The 15281-nt window shown below is 41.4% G+C and overlaps 1 protein-coding gene across 1 annotated transcript in view; it reads right to left on the reverse strand.

Annotated features, from left to right (window-relative positions):
• Positions 1-14475, reverse strand: part of LOC126395951 (guanine nucleotide exchange factor VAV2-like) — a 21211-nt gene extending 6736 nt beyond the window's left edge. Inside the window, exons 1-6 of the mRNA XM_050053754.1 lie at positions 14408-14475; positions 11579-11695; positions 10905-10992; positions 10664-10787; positions 6079-6165; positions 5526-5680 (exon numbers count right to left, since the gene is read on the reverse strand). Of these exons, the coding sequence (XP_049909711.1) occupies positions 5526-5680; positions 6079-6165; positions 10664-10787; positions 10905-10992; positions 11579-11695; positions 14408-14475 (639 nt within the window). The remainder of the gene's footprint in view (positions 1-5525; positions 5681-6078; positions 6166-10663; positions 10788-10904; positions 10993-11578; positions 11696-14407) is intronic.
• Between the last annotated feature and the right edge of the window lie 806 nt (positions 14476-15281).

The following is a 15281-nucleotide window of genomic DNA, read 5'->3' on the forward strand; positions in this document are numbered from 1 at the left end:
GTCACGGATTTAAATCGCTTCTCTCTGCTCACGGAAGGTTTTACAGTCATAAAACTTCCCACGATCAGAAATTCGTAATAGAAAGAGTCCTACTCTCCCTTTGACTGGCTAGCACTTGTAGCCTTCGTCTGTTCGGTTGGTTAGATTTTGGGGTGAGGAACGAGATTGGTTAGGGTTAGGGTTAGAACGTCAGGGTAAGCCAATCAGAGGCAGAACAAGGCAGAGTAGGGCGGGTCATGCCTTTGCTGTCCCAGGAAATGAAAATTCCTGTCCTGTCAACACTATTACATGTAACCAGTGGACTGTTGTGGTGTCTGCGCTGTGCTGATATGAAGACACCCAGACTGTGGATATCTCTGGAGGCAACTCAATTTATTCCTGACAACTCTGACAGCAAGAGGCAAAAAAACAAAAATCCTCCAACAATTACGACCATTTAACTCAAGCTCCCCTCCCATGGAGCACAACAGCAAAAGGGCAGCCATGTTACATTCAGTTCAGCAGAATAAAACACAAGAAACATACCTGACAGCAAGAGATAAAAACAAAATCCTCTGTCAATTATGACCATATATATCTCGAGCCCCTACACAAATTAAGTGACACAGGAATATGTTAGCATATTATACAATAAGTTTAGGCAGAAAATTGAACTTATAAGCTGCTTAACAGTGCTAATACACGGAAATTACAATCAGAGTGCAATGTTATTTATCTCTCCCATGGAGTACAACAGCAAAAGGAGAGAGGCAAGGCAGGAGACACCCCTTTATAGGTGGGGTACCCCCAAAGTTGAACGTAGGGGTAATGAAACTGAGTATCAAACATTCCACATATTGACTATGGAGACCTAAGAGTGTCAGGTAATTGCCTGTTACTTACAGTCATCTTTTTTAAAATGGTGGTCTATAGAGCTCGTAAGTTGCGTTTTTCCGTTTCCGGTACATGGGACCTTAAAAATCGATTTCTCATAATGAGTTTCAATGGCTAGATGAAAATTATTTTCTGGTCCCATTTGAATTGTGCCATGAATTTCACATATGTTGTTTGTGAATTTTTAATATATTTTTTCGTGCAAAGAAGGCTACAGTTTAGCGGGAAGAAGTTTGATACTGTTAGGTTTTGTGTGAGAGCGCTTTGTGGACTACAGCTCTTTGCTGCTCTCTACGCGTTGGATATACGTCACCACTCGCACTCGGAACATGGCTGTGTCTCTGGTACACTTCACCGCCTCGAAAGAAAATCGACCCACACAAAACATTTGTGTAATCTAAGGCATTTAATGACTGGGACCAGAAAATAATAATTTTCTCTCCATTGACTCCCATTCATATTTTCCGAGCCTAGAGGTCCGATGGGGGTCTACCGGAAGGGGCGTGACTTACGAGCTCTATAGGGAAAATGCTTTTTGGGTGATAGGGGATATTTTTGCTGTAATACCGCAAGTGGCCACTGGGAAATATTGAAAGTACGGCTGAGGCCTATTAGCATGAGACACAAAGTAGAGGCTGGTAGGAAAGTCATTTGTATTGCAGGTATTCAGGTATTAACCAAAGCACTGGACTAATTAAAATTTCAACCTGATGATGGTGTTATATGGAATATTATGGGATTACCAAAGTGAGTACAGTTCTTCCTGAGGAGAACATGAATGTGTGTGCCACAGTTTGTACCAATGCATTCAGTAGCTGTCAAAACATTTCACTCAAAGCCATCAATATCAACTTCGTGGTGTATTATGATTCATCTTCTGGGCACCATGAATATCTGCAAATTCCATGGCGATCTATACAATATATCTTATTGAGATATTTCAGTTTGGACCAAGCGACTGACAGGCCGATGTTGCCATCTATAGAGCTCTGCTGCTTACATGGATAAAAGACACGCATCTTTATTAATAATCACATTTGGTTTTCAAATAATGACATATTGCATGTCACAGTCCGCTTTATGAAAATCCAAAACATATTTTAATCAGGCTGAACATCCTTTTTTCACATGAGCAAATCCTATTAACTCTTTCATAACCGTATCCACAGCATTTTAGGCAGCCGCTGGCAGGAATAAGAAAGAAATAGGGGAGAAATAAACCTTTTTCTACTAATGGAAGAAGAAACCAGGGCCCTTTGTGGAGGACTTACTGCACTTATATATGAGCTCTATGCTATCATAAATAAGAAAACACAGTTACGACTGCACTGTTTTGATCATTATGAGAAACCAAGACAACCCTGGGAAAGTCTAGTAACAAACTACTGGAAAAAGTTTCATATCATAACCATCATCCCTCCATTACTAACAGAATGAAGTACAACGTACTCCAAATGACTTATCAGCAACATTTCTTTCTGTATTTCTTCCTATTAAATCAAATAGGGCACCACTAGCTCCTCCATGACTGATAAATTTATGAACAATATTAAAGTAAGGCAGCCAACAAAAATTGAAGCAACTCCTCACCACTCATTAGAGACTTCAGGAGAAAACTTTTCTCAAAACTTGTGGTTTCCCAGAGTTTTACAAACACCCTTGGTCAACTATATTCGAATGATATGTATAAAAAACTCTCTGACCTAAAGCTTTATCCATTATTTAACAGCCAGTCAGGTGCAGTTAATAAAATAGATACAATCAAATGAACAAAAGGTCTCGCAGTACGTATGCTGCGAACCATCAATTGCCTCGTGGCACTTTAATAACACATAAAAACCTGTTTCAGTCTGCGGTCATCAGAAAGTGCTGAAAAGTTGCTGCTGAAAATAAATACCAGAATTGATGCCAAGGTGCCCCTGCTATCATGGAAAATCTTGCATGATCTGCTCTGTACTATTCTTTATATTCACAAGATGTTCACTCCTGCTGCTGCTCTAGCAGCCATGAAGGAAAACACCCAGAGATGTACACTGTGCCTCGTCTTCTGTGGCAGGGCTGGCAGGACACCCTGTTCACCTTGGCAGGCCCATCATGTACCTACTGTTGTGTTGTATCGTTCCTCTGCTCAGTTTTCATAAACTGTAAGGTGGTTTGTCTTGTTTCCACCAATGGAAAATATGTTTTACTTCTTTTTTTAACGTAAAAATGTGTGCTACTATCTGTGATTTCCAAGTCAACGAGGACAAAATGTGAATATTTTGTCCTCGTTGACTTGGAAATCCTGAGATGTGCTACCTTTTCACTTTCTTTAAAAATATGCTTATTGGATTTTGGGTTTGGCGCTCCACTGAGAATCCCAATGTTCAAGTGCAACCTCCTTCTCCAATACAGTTTTACATTTTTTATGATGGTCCCGTGGTTGTGCATGTCATTTGGCCAACATTTCCCCCATTTTATGCCTCACACATCATCGCTGCTTTGCTCAAAACTTCTACTTTATTTGAGACTTCTGAACTGATGTTTCATTCATACAATCCATTTTTGATTTTCCCTTCTCCTCCAAGGCTTTCACATGCGTAAACACAAGAAATCCACCGCATTTACGCCACCAACAGTAGACTAAACATCAGCAGCCCCTCTCAGCATAACACAATATTATTCAAAGCCACAACCAAAATAACCACAATAGAATCAACACCTCTCTATAACAGTTTCAGCAAAGAAATTTGATATTATAATCTTCATGGAAGTAGGATTTATTGCTGGACTGTTGCATCAGGCATTAACTTCAGCTGGGCATGCCTACAGAAGCTTCACTGAGTGTATGTGCTGATACTGCACATACGAATTTCTGTATCTACATACAAAGTATGTACATGTGACATGTATGCATATGTGTGTGTGCATGCAAAAGGATTTACATCTGGTTGCATTTCTGCAGACACATTACATTTATGAAAAATGTGCATGTGTGCACATATGGAAATTCCAGTTGGGGCATTCATGCATGAATTTCTGTATATGATGGTTTGTGTCCTGGAATGTACATGTAATGTGAATGTTTGGAAGATATACATGTACACTGCTCAAATAAATTAAGGGAAAATTTAATGGTCACAGCACAACACCAAGTCAGTTATACTTCAGGGATATCAATCTGTGAATTTAGGAAGCACAAGTGATTGTGAATCAGTTTCACCTGCTTTGGTGCAAATGAAAGAAACAGCAGGTGCACTGGAGAGGCAAAAGCAAGACAACCTTCAAAAAGGAAATGGCTTTTGGTTAACTCCTTATCCTTCCTGGCTGATTCTTCTCTAGTTTTTGTTCTGCCAGTGTCCTTGTCACTACTGGTAGCATGAGGTGGTACCTGCAGCCCAATCAGGTTGCACAGGTAGTCCAGTTCCTCCAGGATGGTACATCCGTAAGGTTTGCTGTGTCTCCCAGCACAGTCTCAAGAGCATGGAGGAGATACCAGGAGACCGGCCGTTACATGAGGANATAGTATAGTATGTCGTCCCAAATCATGAAAAAAAGTCATAGTATAGTATGTCGTCCCAAAACATGAAAAAAAGTCATAGTATAGTATGTCGTCTCAAATCGTGCAAAAAAAGTGATAGTATAGCACGTTGTACCAAATCATGAAAAAAGTCATAGTATAGTATGTCGTACCAAATCATGAAAAGTCATAGTATAGTATGTCGTCCCAAATAATGAAAAAAAATCATAGTATAGTATGTCGTCCCAAATCATGAAGAAAAGTGCTAGTATAGTATGTCATCAAAATGAAGTGAAAGAAAGTTATAATGTAGGATGTCATCAAAATGGAAAAAAGTGGAAAGTGTTAAAAAGTCATAAAATGTCATTTAAATGTTATAAAAATTTCACACTATACTGTGCAATTAATCTACCGTAAAAATGTCAGTGTAGTACACAGTAAAAAAAAGTCAGATGATATAAATTCATAGCATAGTATTTCATAAAAATGTCTACAGTATGTCATGAAAACATAATAAAAATGTCAGTGTAGTATGTCTTGAAAAATATGTTAGGTTTTAAACATTTCATAGTGAAGTATAAGTCATAAAAATGTATTCAAGACATAGTATAGTATGTCATAAAAATTGTACAACAATGTTATTATATAGTATGTTGTGAAAAAAGGTATGTCAAAAATGTCATAGTATAGTGTGTCTAAAAATGTATTTTTAAAAAAGTCATAGCATCGAATGTTAAAATAACAGGATAGTATGTCAAATATGGGATAAAAAAGTTATGGTTTAGCATGTCATGAAAATGTATTGAAAAAAACATAATATAGAATGAAAAAAAAAAATGAAAAAGAGCCATAGCATGTCTTAAAAATTTCACAATATAGTATGTAAACAAAACAGAACTTTACGTAGTACAATTTGTCATTAAAATGACAATATTGTAGGTCTTAAAGAGGAGTTATAAAACAAGTAATAGTGTAGTATGTCATAAAAACAGTCACAGAAAGGTTGAGACAGTAATCATAAAAATGCCATGAAAAGTCATAGTATGTCATGGCATCAAAAACAAAAGTCGGCACCCAGAATGTTCTCTTTCTACGTAGGCTTTTGAATCACTTTTACCATCCATAAAGGAACAGACTTTGATGATTTACTCACTCGACCATTGGCTTCTCCTTTCCACCAGCCCTGGTCCCCGCCGATCTTGCTGTAGATTTTAACGATGTCTCCTTCTCGCAGTGACAGCTCTCTCATGTCTCGTGCTGCAAAGTTATACCTGGCCACTGCTGTACTGACCACCCGAGGAGTAAACACTGAAAATTGAAACAATGGGAGCTCAGGGTATTTACATTAGAAGAACTTAACAGAGAAGAAAGGTCATACTAGACGTGGTGGGAATAACTAGACGTGAGGAATGATCAGAAGAAAGATGGTCAGTTCAGTGTTCAGCATGACACACTGTACTCACAATGACAAATGAGCACGATGGGAAAGGACAGGTTGTTTCATCATGGGAGAGGAAATTGGTTTTCTTTTCATGATTTAATGAGGGAATGTGATCCCGGGAAGATGCATGTTGTATGCTCTCGCTAATGAAAAGAGCGCCACAAAGACGAAGTGATGAGGTTGAGAGCACAGAGGCTCATTATGAAATTAGTTATGAGGTGCAGGAGGACAACAGGAGCAAGAAAAGACAGGAAAAAATGAGTACCTGACCAAAAGGGAGCTGAGCTCTGAGAGGAGAAGTTGAGGCCCTGCGGACTGAGGAAGGAGAAGTTGTAGGAGGCGCAGGTGGCTGCTGAGAGGAGAAGAGAAAGAGGAGGAAATGAAGCTGTTTGAGGAGTGTGCATGCAGAGCGCCAGACAAGCATTTAAAGAGTTTAAAAAGTAGTGCATAGAAGTTGTCTGTCTCTTAAAGATGGGTTCTGTTTTTATGATCTTTAATCTTGATCATTTTGGGGTCATGATTTGACTGTGTGACAGTGTTGAGACAGATAAAAACCTAGGTCATGGTGGTGTCAGGCCAGGCAAGGTATTAGACATGTCTCTCACCAGATACATTTTCCACCTTCTCTTAGGGAATCCTGTGACATTCCTAGGTCAAATGAGACATATAATCCCTTTCGTGTATTCTTGGTCTACCCCTGAATCTCCTACTCTCCCAAACCACCTGATCTGGCCCCTTTAGACACTGGGGAGCAGCTGTTCTATTTTGAGTTCCCTGCAGATTTCTGTGCTCCTAGCACTCTCTCTAAGGCTGCACAAAGCCACCACGTGGAAGAAGTGAAGGAGTTCCAGTTCTTGTGGTGTTACTAATTTTGGCTGCTTGTATCTGATTTTACTAGGGCTGCCCCCGACTAGGAATTTCCGTAGTAGACCAATAGGTGTCATTTAGGGCCATTAGTCGACTAGTCGCCTGCATGTTTACGATATTAATTTACCTTTCTGGTCGATAAACGTTTGGTCGACTATTAGGGGGCAGCCCTAGATTTCGTCACTACCCAAAACTGATGACAATAGGCATGTGCCTTTGGCTCAGCCCTCTTTTCACCACAATGGTCCAGTACAACGCCAGTATCCCTGCCTGCACTGCACTAATCTGCTTGTACGTCCCATGCTCTACTTTATCCTTACTCAGGAACAACACCCCAAGAAGTGGAGCTCCTTCACTTGGGACAGTAACTTACTCCCAACCTAGATGGAGTGGCCCACTGTTAACTGGCAGAGAACCATAGCCTCATACTTGAAGGTAGTGACTCTCATCTCCACTGCTTCACACTCAAACCACATCAGTGCGTGCTGGGGGTCACGGTCTGATGAAGCCAACAGAACCATGTTGTCTGAAAATAGCAAAGAGCAGTTCTGGGGTCACCAAATCACTCGTCCTGTCAAAGGACAACCCTGACAACCCATCGAAAACATGTTTGTCTTTGTGCCGGGTATACCAACACAGCTTCTCCTTTGTATTGTAAAGACCGGATGGCTCGCAGCAATGACCCCAGTACCCCACAATCCTGCAGTACACTGCACAGGATTCCCCGGGGGACATGGTCATAAGCCTCGTCCAGGTCCACAAAACACGTGGATGGGCAAATTCCCAACCCTAATAATCATTTAAGGAAAATAAAATAAAACCAACCAACTAAAACCCATTTTAATTTTAAATTCATTATTTTTAATGGTGACTATTTGTGCCACATCACCAACAGACAACATGAGGTCCATCTGATTTTTAGTGTTAAACATGAATTAAAATGTGACACCATCTGCTCTTTGCAGCATATTTCGCCTGCTGCACAGCAGCACAACACTGTTCAGCCTCCCAGATGATGTTTATCTGGCCTCCATTACACAACTGTCAGGACATAATGGTGCAGAGAGCATAGCTTTTAAAGGGAATGAGAGAAGTGGATGTGATCGACCACGGCTTTTTCCTTCCCCATCATAAATGCACCCTAATCCCATCACTGTTTCCATGAATACCTGCGGGGTACGGCACGTCTGCATCCACAAAAACACAAAAATATATGCTTGAAATCAAAGAGAGAGAAGTGAGAGCACATCAGCAGCAGCAGCAGCAGCAGCAGCACAGACTCATTTCCAAATTTAGCCAATACAGGAAGGACACAATCCTGCCGTAGTGGCCAGTCCTTCCTACAGATCAAACAAAGGCAGACCAATGTAGGAGCCAGCAGCCGGTGCAAAGGAAGAGTCAGTATTGAGTCTAATGGACAGATATGGCTGCCATCTCAGACACCCAGTCCACAAGCGTCTGAGTTAGCTGACAAACTCTTCCTTTTTGTCTTTCTCTCTTCATCTATTCCACACTGCTTGTCTCTTTTTCTGCCCTGCTCCCCTCTGGGCTTCCTCCATATCTTTCTGTATGAGTCAGGAGAGTCACCGGCCTGGCAAGGAAGGGAGTGCCAATGAAGACAAACAGAGTGGGAGGTAGTCTGTCTCATTTATTCTACCCTTTCCTGCTATTTTTGCAGCCAAGATGGCGAGGGATTAAATGTGTAAGATGGACCTGCACATTATAACGTCTTGTCAGAGTCAAATTAGTCCTATCATAATCATTCATAGACGTAGGCAGATATAGTTGACACACACTATGTGTTATTCGCCAGACACGCTTCCATCCATTTATTACTGCTTATCCAGATCCGGCTCACAATGACACCGATTTTCTCCCTTACAGTTTTTCCTGGGGTTAATCCAAGGTATTCCAAGGCCAGAGATATGATATGTAATTCCTCCAGCCTGTTCTGGGTCTGCCCAGTGGACTCCTCTCTAGTGGCCATGCCTTAAACACAGTGATATATCCAGGAGTCATCTGAAAGAGATGCCCATTGGACAAACTCAACTGACTTTTGACGTAAAGAAGGAGCGATTTAGCTAAGAGTTTCTTTCAAACCTCTGAGCTCCTCCTTTATCTCTCTAGGAGAGAGCGCAAGCACGCTGCAAAGGAAACTCATTTTGTCCACTTCTATCCATTGTCTGAAGTAGCTTCTTCCCAATGTCACACCATAAGGGCTCAGAAATCAGAAACCCAGAAGAATTCCTCAGAATAGGATGGCTCTGTTGGAGCCCAAGCCGGAAAGCTGGTGAGTACCAGGCATCTGATCTGGTACAGATTGAAGAGACAATATGGGGCTGCCACCTAATGGCTACGACTTCTAAGACTGGACAGAGGGGTCGGGTGTGTTGACATTTGGGCCAAAAACTTCTAAAAATATCTGAACACAGTGCATTCATGACTTGAATTGTGACTTATTTCTAACCCTACCAGACAGACAAGCCTTTCAGTCACTTTATCTCCACTGTCAGTCCACATATTAGCTCGTATTCTGACACAGTTATTATTAACAGGCTAAGGCCTCTATGTCTTCAACTCAGTAACAGAATGGTAAATGTTAATGGTTCCCCATAGAGTTTTAGATCTCCTGTAGAGCGATGGAGCTGTCTTTCTACGAGTGGGTCCCGGTTTTTATTTATCGAACATGCACATGATACACAGTCCTGCCAAGTCACACTATTCCACTGATGTAGCTGGGAGATATTTTCCTTGAGGGCTTTTGACCAGAAAGAGAACTCTTGTTTGAGGTTGGGAAAAACAGTTGTGGTTTGGGTTAAAATGAATAGATTTCTGTTGAGAGAAACCCAACAAGTAAAACGTCTCTCATGTGCTCCACTGATCAGCAGGTGGCAGTAACATGCAAAGATGCCCAGCAATGCGACAGCAAAGGCAGAGAGGAAGAAGACTGGAAACAATGCTGGATTTACAATACTTTTAAAAATCTGGTTTTCAAATGTCATATGAGGAAGGAAATTCATTCAACAAGTTAGTTCGACCTCAGGGGGACACACACAAAATGTGTTTTGGTGAGTAATACCAAATATGGGTATTGTTCATGAAACAAAATTGCATTAACAAGGTAACAACCAAACATGGAAAGCGGACTCTATCTTGATACCTGATGACACTTTCATCTATGGTCAAGTTTTCTCTGCCAAAATGCTTACTGATTGTCATTTGTCTGTTGAATTTACCTAGTCCCTCATTATTGTGGAAAATTATATTAGTTGTAGTTGCAGATTGTGCTGCATGCAGCAGTGTGAGTATGCAGCAGTATTTATTACGGTCAGGCTGTGTTCTGGTATTGGTTGATATTTAAAAGTCATTCCATTCTTACTTTAGCCCCGTTTCCACCAAAAACTTTCGGTATGGTACCTTTGGAGCCAAAAGTAACCCTTCACACATGGTACCTAGACCCTAGCGTTTCCGCTGCAAACTTCTTAAATGTGGGCGAGGTTGTTGTCTCTCACTGCTCCATCCAGCACACACTGTCGTCTGCACCTCGTTTATCGTCCATAGAACAGGGTTGCACGTCGACATTCTCACAACAAAATAAAACAGGCTGCGGTGAGAGTCTGTCTCCATCAGATATTTAAAAATACAAGTTTGTGCATTTGGTTTTTCTCAGGCAAACTCAGGGGTTTAGCAGAGTGACCGTCCTCTACTGACCAATCAACAGGCTGCAGTGTTCACAGCTCCACCTTTTTGTACCAGATCTGTGTGCTAGGTACCCCAACAGAGGGGGGACCAAACATGGGGACGGTACGAAACGGTTCCATTGGTACCATCCACAATTTTCACAGTGGAAACAGACAAAAACCGAACCGAACTGAACTGTACCGTACTGCTCGGTGGAAACGGGGCTTTTGTGTCCACAGCTCAGGCTAACTGCACAAAATTAATGTAAGGTGTTACAATAAAGGGACATTCAGAAGGCTTACCTGGTGAGCGTGTACTGGCCCGTGTTAGCGAGCGTTCTCTCGACTTGTAGGGGTATCGCAATGTGGTATCTAACAACTTGAAGCTTTCTTTCAGTGAATGGGCCTGATAGTACTCCACCAGCTCCTGTTATAAAACACAGTACAGAGGGGTTAGAAAATGTGACAAACTGATTTCTGTCTTTCACACTGACATCAAGGCACTGTGGGTATTTCATGTTGCTAGTCAAACTATATGACTCACCAAAAGACTCTCAAACTTCTTGGCCTCAGTGATGTGAATCCAGCTGTCTTTTTCAATGACTTTGATGTGTTTTACTTCATCATTGAATCTGTCAAACCAAACATCACAGAGACAACATCAAAAGACATGGCTATGATTGTTATTTATAAAATTTGCCTTAAAACTTGATCTACAAACATTTTCTGTTACAGTTTCATATTGCTATGCTTTCACACACATGTGCCTCTGGGGTTCAGCTGCTGTCACCATGAAATATTTTGTTGTACACCTGAAGGACTAACAGACCAAAATAAAGTAATTTTCACAAGCTGAGGGCGACTGTGGGACTTATTTAATTATTTGTCTAAAGGCTGGTCCCCACAGCCCCTCTGCACCTGTCTTAAAGACTTGAAGACAAATGTGCAAAAGCATTTCTCCAAATACATCACTGTATGACAGCTTCACTAAGAGCTCACACATTTGTCTTCGTGATGCATTTTCTCAGAGGAAATACACACAGAAAAAGTGGATTAAAAAAGAAAAAAAACAATTACCAAGTGGTAATTAGCTGGAGCGAAAAGATGCTCGGGAAAAAGCTGACTGGGGCATCCCTTGAGAATTTCTATTTCCCATGAGATGCAGATAAAACCATTCCTCTGAGATTTTCCCTCTCCTGTAAGATGTGAAATACTCACTTGATGCTGATGGCAAACCGCTCTGCCTCAGCTGTCCTCTCTCTGATAAGGTAGGTCCCACTGCTGTGGGATTTTAAAAGGTTATCGGCCTGCTGGCGCTCCATGTTCCCTGCAAACCTACAGAGGAGCAGAGAATAAATGTCATCACCACCATATACAAAGTTACATAATCAAATGACATGGTGAAGGCTTTACAAGTCATTGATGTCAAACAGCCGTGTAGTAATTAATCTTTTGATGTGGTTATGTTTGGAGTCTGCTTTAAACTGAACTGGTGCATGAACTGAACAGTCTACTTGTATTAATATTAATACACTGCTAAAAAAAATTAAGGGAACACTTGATGGTCTTAAAACTTCAGGGATATCGATCTGTCCATTTCGGAAGCACAAGTGATTGTGAATCAGTTTCACCTGCAAATGAAAGAAACAACAGGTGCAATGGAGAGGCAAAAGCAAGACAACCTTCAAAAAGGAAATGGCTTTTGGTTGACTCCTTATCCTTCCTGGCTGATTCTTCTCTAGTTTTGTGTTATGCACATGTCCCTGTCACTACTGGTAGCATGAGGCGGTACCTGCAGCCCAATCAGGTTGCACAGGTAGTCCAGTTCCTCCAGGATGGTACATCCGTAAGGTTTGCTGTGTCTCCCAGCACAGTCTCAAGAGCATGGAGGAGATACCAGGAGACCGGCCGTTACATGAGGAGAGCTGGACAGGGCCGTAGAAGGGCATCAACCCAGCAGCAGGCCAGAGTGTGTAGGCAGTTCCTGGATGAGAAAGGCATCGATGCCATTGACTGGCCCTCTCGTTCCCTGACCTAAGTCCAATTGAGCAACCTATGGGACGTTGTGTATTGGTGTATGCTACACTACCAAGTACCACCACAGACTGTCCAGGAGCTCACTGATGCCCTAATCCAGATCTGGGAGGAGATCCCCCAGGACACCATCCGCAGACTCATCGGGATCATGCCCAGACCTACTTACTTTTGTGTAATTTTGAATCCAGCCCTCAGTGTGTTGATGATTTTGGTTTCTACTGACTGTACATCAGTAAAGCTTTTCGAGCTTTAATTTTTTTGGTGTATTTATATTGTTTTATTGCTGAAACTAAACTGTATGTTCATTAAAGTAAAGCACACATTTCATTTCAATATCAGTTCTTTTAAATTCTGCTGAAAAGGAATCCAAAGCTTGTACTCTGGGGTGGAGAGAAGTAAAGGATTTTCTTTACTTCTCTGTCCCTCTCCTCCCTGTTGCCTGCCAGCTTCAGCTCTGCTTTCATCCACAAACACACACCCCTGCTCATAGACACCTTCATCCCTACCCATCTCCTCATCAACTCCACATCCAGAAACAGTGTGTATAAAATCATTAGTTACCCAATAAAAACACGATTTGAATTATTTGAATATATTCACAGAAAAGTGTTAAAAGAAATAATCACAAATATAAAAATATTGTTCTGTCAGAAAATATAAACCAGTAGACTTTAAGGATGTTAGATTCCTTAATCAAATGTTGAATCAAGAAATTATCATAATCATTATCACATCTCAAAGATAAACTTCTAATTAATCCAGTAATGTGGCAACATGTAAGTGAATCATATCTAACCCGAGCAAACAGACCAGTTAGATGATTCACAGCAGTGGATTGAAAGAACCAGTTAGCTGTTTGCTTATTCAAAGAAGTGTAGCCACCACAGTATTTGAAGTAATTAATAGGACATTCCTCGAGCTGGCTTAACCAATTCCCAGCCATTAATCGTCTGCCATGGGCTGCTTTTCCATTTCATTCCCATTTGAGTTTTTTTCCTCCTCTTGCCCAGACTGTTGATGCATTCATCCTGCTTTTTCTGTCAGCCCCAGAGGCTTTATAAGTTAATGAAACAAAAGTGCTCATTTCAAATTCCATTTACCCATTTCTAAGTGCATCCCATGATTAATTGGACCCACCGTATCGTTTTCCCCAAACAAGTCCCCTGGTATCTGCGGCAGCCACCAGCATCTCTGCAGTGCACAGGAAATCAAATTAGGATTGACATCATTTCTTTGAAATGCATACCTTGCTATGTCCACACAGGGAGGGAAACAGTGTGTCATACGTTTGATGGATGTAAGTGCACCATCGGTCTCTTGTTAAAAATGAACTGTGGGCTAAGAGGGACAAACAGAGATGTGTGTCTGCTTCCTTGCTCAGCTATCAAAGCTCAAGCATCTCCTGCTGGTGCAACAGCATCTCAGGACATTATGCAGGGTGCTGAGCATGCTGGGAAAATGGTAATGCATGCCCGCTAGACCCATAATGGGTGTAAAATGTTTAAAGTGCAGACCATCATACTGTGTGAAGACTTATTTTCTGCTACCCAATACCCAAGGTATTAAAGCTGCATTAACTGAGTCTTGGTTAAAACAAGCCTACGGACAAACAGCCTGACATATTATCACCTTATAAAGTTGTTATAGTTTGCATTTTTACAAACTTACACACCCTGCAGGCACAGAGCAACATTAGCATTTATTTGCAGTCGTGTCGTGTTTTTGTCCTCTCGTAGTACTTATGATATTTTAATGGCAGCTGACTCTGGGCTTTTAACTATTCTCATTCTTCTTGATCTGAGTGCAGCCTTTGATACCATCTCACATAACATCTTCCTAGAAAGGTTAGCTATCATTGGTGTCACTGGCACTGCTCTAAACTGGTTTAAATCTTATCTCTCTGGCTGCACTCATTTTTCTCAAATCAGAAATTTCCAGTTTTTCAATTACTAGTGGCGTTCCCTCAGGGCTCTGTCCTCGGTCCCCTTTTATTAATTATCTACCCTCTACCTCTTGGCCATATCTTCAGAAAATGTGGCATCCAATTCCACTGCTATGCTGATGGCACCCAGCTCCATCTATCCACTAGGCCTACTTCCACTTTTCCCCCCAATTTCCTTACTGACTGCTAATTGGATATTAAATCTTGGCTTTCATGCAACTTTCTCAAACTTAACAGTGAAAGGAAATCTTGTAGGTATTAAATCTACTTTGGCTAAACTGCACAGTTTCTCTCTAACCACTGACAACTCCAATGTCTGTCTATCACCTCAGGTTAAGAGTCTGGGTGTCATCCTGGGTAGTACACTGTTCTTTTAGGCCAACGTCAATAATATTACTCGGTCTGCACACTTTCATCTACAAAATATTAATCGTCTTCACCCATCACTTACACCTCAGAGCGCTGCTATCCTCGTTCATTCTTTGGTTACATCCCATATTGATTATTGCAATTCTGTCCTCTTTGGTCTCCCTCTCAAGTGTCTTCATAAACTCCAGTTGGGCCAGAATTCAGTCGCCTGTATCATTACCAGAACCCCTCCATAGATCATATCACTCCTGTTCTCCAGCAGCTTCACTGGCATCCAGTTAAATATCACATTGATTTCAAGACTCTCACCTTTAAGGCCCTTCATAATCAAGCCCCTTCCTACCTGTCTGAACTCCTTCATATCTACACACCCTCCCATACTCTTAGATCCTCTTCTGCAATCCAATTCATTTTACCATCTATACCAACTTTACCATCTATACACCGTTTATACCATCCATCCATCTTCTAACCGTTTCATCCTCTTGAAGGTCGCGGGGGGGCTGGAGTCTATCCCAGCTGACAATGGGAGACAGGGTACGCCCTGGTACACCCTGGACAGGTCGCCAGATT

The sequence above is a fragment of the Epinephelus moara genome, chromosome 9 (assembly GCF_006386435.1).
Source record: "Epinephelus moara isolate mb chromosome 9, YSFRI_EMoa_1.0, whole genome shotgun sequence".
In the NCBI taxonomy this organism is placed as follows: domain Eukaryota; kingdom Metazoa; phylum Chordata; class Actinopteri; order Perciformes; family Serranidae; genus Epinephelus; species Epinephelus moara.